The sequence below is a fragment of the Drosophila biarmipes genome, chromosome 2L, assembly GCF_025231255.1.
Source record: "Drosophila biarmipes strain raj3 chromosome 2L, RU_DBia_V1.1, whole genome shotgun sequence".
NCBI lineage: Eukaryota > Metazoa > Arthropoda > Insecta > Diptera > Drosophilidae > Drosophila > Drosophila biarmipes.
In genome coordinates this window covers 2,777,017-2,780,054 of record NC_066612.1, presented here as the reverse complement: position 1 = coordinate 2,780,054, position 3,038 = coordinate 2,777,017, and the positions used below count along the sequence as shown (strand labels likewise).

Below are 3,038 nucleotides of genomic sequence, written 5' to 3'. Positions count from 1 at the left end.
TTTCAGTTCTCCATTGGGCGTTCAACCCGCACATTCGATCCGTTGCAGAGCAACCTGTTGTTTCGCTCACTTGCCGCAGACAGCTCCAATCGGATTTATCTTATTACAACACACAAAAGGCGATAGGCAAAATATTTAATTATGCCCGTGCCGCGTATTAGTTTCCAATATCCGTGGAGCACTTGAATGTCAGCCACGTGAAGTGGCCATGCTCTACTCGAAGGAGTTACTTTCAATAATGTAACCTTTAGGAAAATTCGAATTTTAAATAACAAAATATTGTCAAATAAAATTAACTTTTTATCTAAATAAATGCGAAACCAAAAGGCATATTTAAAGGAAAATTTTGACTTTTAATATTTAAATTTAGTTTACTTATTTGAACATGTATTACATTTATATATAAAAATATAAAAAATAATATCTTTCGATTTTAATCTTTATACCTTAAATCACAATTTTTATTGCTAATACTAAAGGGTATTTGAACAGGTTTATTATGAAGTTATTTGTAAAGAGTATTCCATGTGCAATAAATTGGAGGAGGAGGCGAGGGCGTGGGTGTTCGACCCGCCGCCGTCGTCGCCATTGAGAGGGCGTCAAAAGAGACAAAAGCCATCCAGTCACAAAATTGACATTTTGCTTTCAGCAGCGGTAGTTGCGAACGAAATCCCCGACCACCAAAAAAATTAAGATGGAAGGGAAAAAGGCTAAAGCCGAGCGAAAAAATCATATTTTGCACGTTTTTTGTGTCGAGTGGCGACGCGCGAAACAAAAGACTTAGGCAACGAACTTGCCGCAAAGGGCTCGGGAACAGCCCGCCTTGCGCCCGATCCAAGACCATCCGGCACTCCAGCTCCGGCGACGCTGCAAAGTGTCAAGTTGCGCAACTTGTCAGCCAGTCTGGGGGCTTTTTGTTTTATGCATAAAGCCGTTTTTAATTAAACCGACGACAGCCACTAAACATGCCCCATTATCATGTCATATCTATGTGTACTATCTGCATGTGCCTATCTTCTGGCCAGGCTGCAGAGCCCAAGGCCCGATCCCCAGGCCAGGATCGGATCGGCTCAGTTCGGCTCGACTATATGGCGGAGCTCTGACATAAACGCTGACATTAATTGAGTAATTTATAACGATGCCGGGCAGACAGAATGGACGGAATGGATGGAAAGACATCGAGAGCCGACATCAAAAGCTCGGCGAGCGCATGTCTCGGGGCGCTCCAGAGTCGCGAGGGATCGGGATCGGGCTCGGGCTCGGGATCCGAGAGCACAACATGATATTGTTATTATTATTATGATTACCAGCGACATGAATTCAATTAACACTTGTCAGATGTAGTCAGCTCCGAGCCGCGAACTGCGAACTACGGGCTGCTAGTCCCCAAAACAGCGCAACAAGCTCACGATCCGCCGGCACAGATAAGTTTGGAAATTTATGTCTCGGATTTGGCCAACTTTGGGCTAAGTTATAACCCAGATAGATGTTCTCCGCCCGATCTTTGGGCGGAACTAGCTTAGACTACAAACGATTTTTATATATACTATATATTATATTTTAAAACAATACAAAAGTTATATTAATTTCGTTAGATAATCCATAAATACTTTCGTAACGGTTTCTGGTGCCTTTTGGCCAAGTTCCTCAGCAAACGGTTCAATATAATTGCCAATGCAGAGACCTTTTTGGCCCGCTGCTAATGAGCCGAACATCGCCGCATCGCTTCTGCATTTAGGCCTAATAACTGTCGGCGAGGAAAGTCGGCAAACGGCGATGCGGAGAGCCGGCCAGAAACCTCCCGAAAAAGGCGCACAAGTCAAAGCAAATTAAAATAAGAATCACGACAGGTTACCATGCAATCCCCCAATCGAGGCCGGGAGGACTCTTACTCGCAGCTCCATTCGGAACAAACACGAAACTCCGCCAGAAAAGTTCGAGTCGGCCGGCGAAGAAATTTACAAGTGTTAAATGTCGAACGCTTTTTGGCAGTGAGGGGAAATGCGTGCTGGCCGGCTTTCGACACGAAGGCAACGCGGAAGCGGTGGACAAATGAACCCCAGGTTAAGGCACTCGGAAAAATATAGTGTCCTATTTATAAAAATATGAAATGGTATTTTTAATTGAAAGAAATATGGAGCAAGAAGGCGGTATGAATGCGCATCGCATTTTAGCAATTTTAAAATAAATTTTTTATTTATATATAGTACTTATAAATAAATATCTGAATGGTATGTAACTTAAAGGAATTTTCAAAATTAAAAATAGAATTAAATTTAACTTGGGTTATTTATATACATTTTTAGACAAAGGACCCACTTGAGAGACTTTTCCCCGAGTGCAACCCCACCTCCCGTGCTCATCCTCTTCTGAGAGTCCGACAAATGGCGTACGTGTTAATGGCATTTGAATTTGGCCAAATATGGAATTGTCTCCGTCGTCGCCGCTGTCACTTTGCATGTTCCCTCGAACGGCAAGTGAAGAGCCGGGCTTTGGCTTTAACTTTGGCTATCAGGCCTTAAAGCTGGACAAATGCTCGGCCAGAGTCGTGTCTCATTCGCTTTCCGAATTAAATCAGTGGCAGAGACACGCATCCATCGGTTTGTTTTTTTTTTTGGTTGCTTCGGGGTGCCCGCATTAAGATTGTATAGCATTCGGCCAGCTTTCTAATGGATCGTGACTGGGTGCCGGGTTAGAGGATGAGTCGAGTCGCGCACCGGTTGACACAATTTCCGCCGAAAGTGTTGCCAAATTAAGGGGCTTGTTGTGGTGGAATCCGGCATCGATATATAGGCCGATTTCGGGCATATCACTTGCCAGCCCAACCCATCTTCACGGGGCCGGGGCTTTCCTCATTTCCAATTTGCGCATTTGCAAACTCACTCACTAAACACACTATATGGCCGGGCTAATCAACTCACAGCATCTGGCAGGCCCTAAAGCAATTTCCTGATTATTTATAGAGGTAACATCACTTGCCAGCGGCCACAGACCCACACAACCCGCCGATGTGGTTCAATTGAAGTACTCGGCTGCGG

The 3,038-nt window shown here is 44.3% G+C and overlaps 1 protein-coding gene across 1 annotated transcript; it reads left to right on the top strand.

Annotated features, from left to right (window-relative positions):
* The first annotated feature begins 1,856 nt into the window (after window positions 1-1,856).
* Window positions 1,857-2,087, top strand: LOC108028924 (uncharacterized). Its single transcript, XM_017100943.2, is given in 3 exon segments — window positions 1,857-1,895; window positions 1,897-1,948; window positions 1,951-2,087. Coding segments are annotated over 3 exon segments (228 nt in total).
* The last annotated feature ends 951 nt before the right edge of the window (window positions 2,088-3,038 follow it).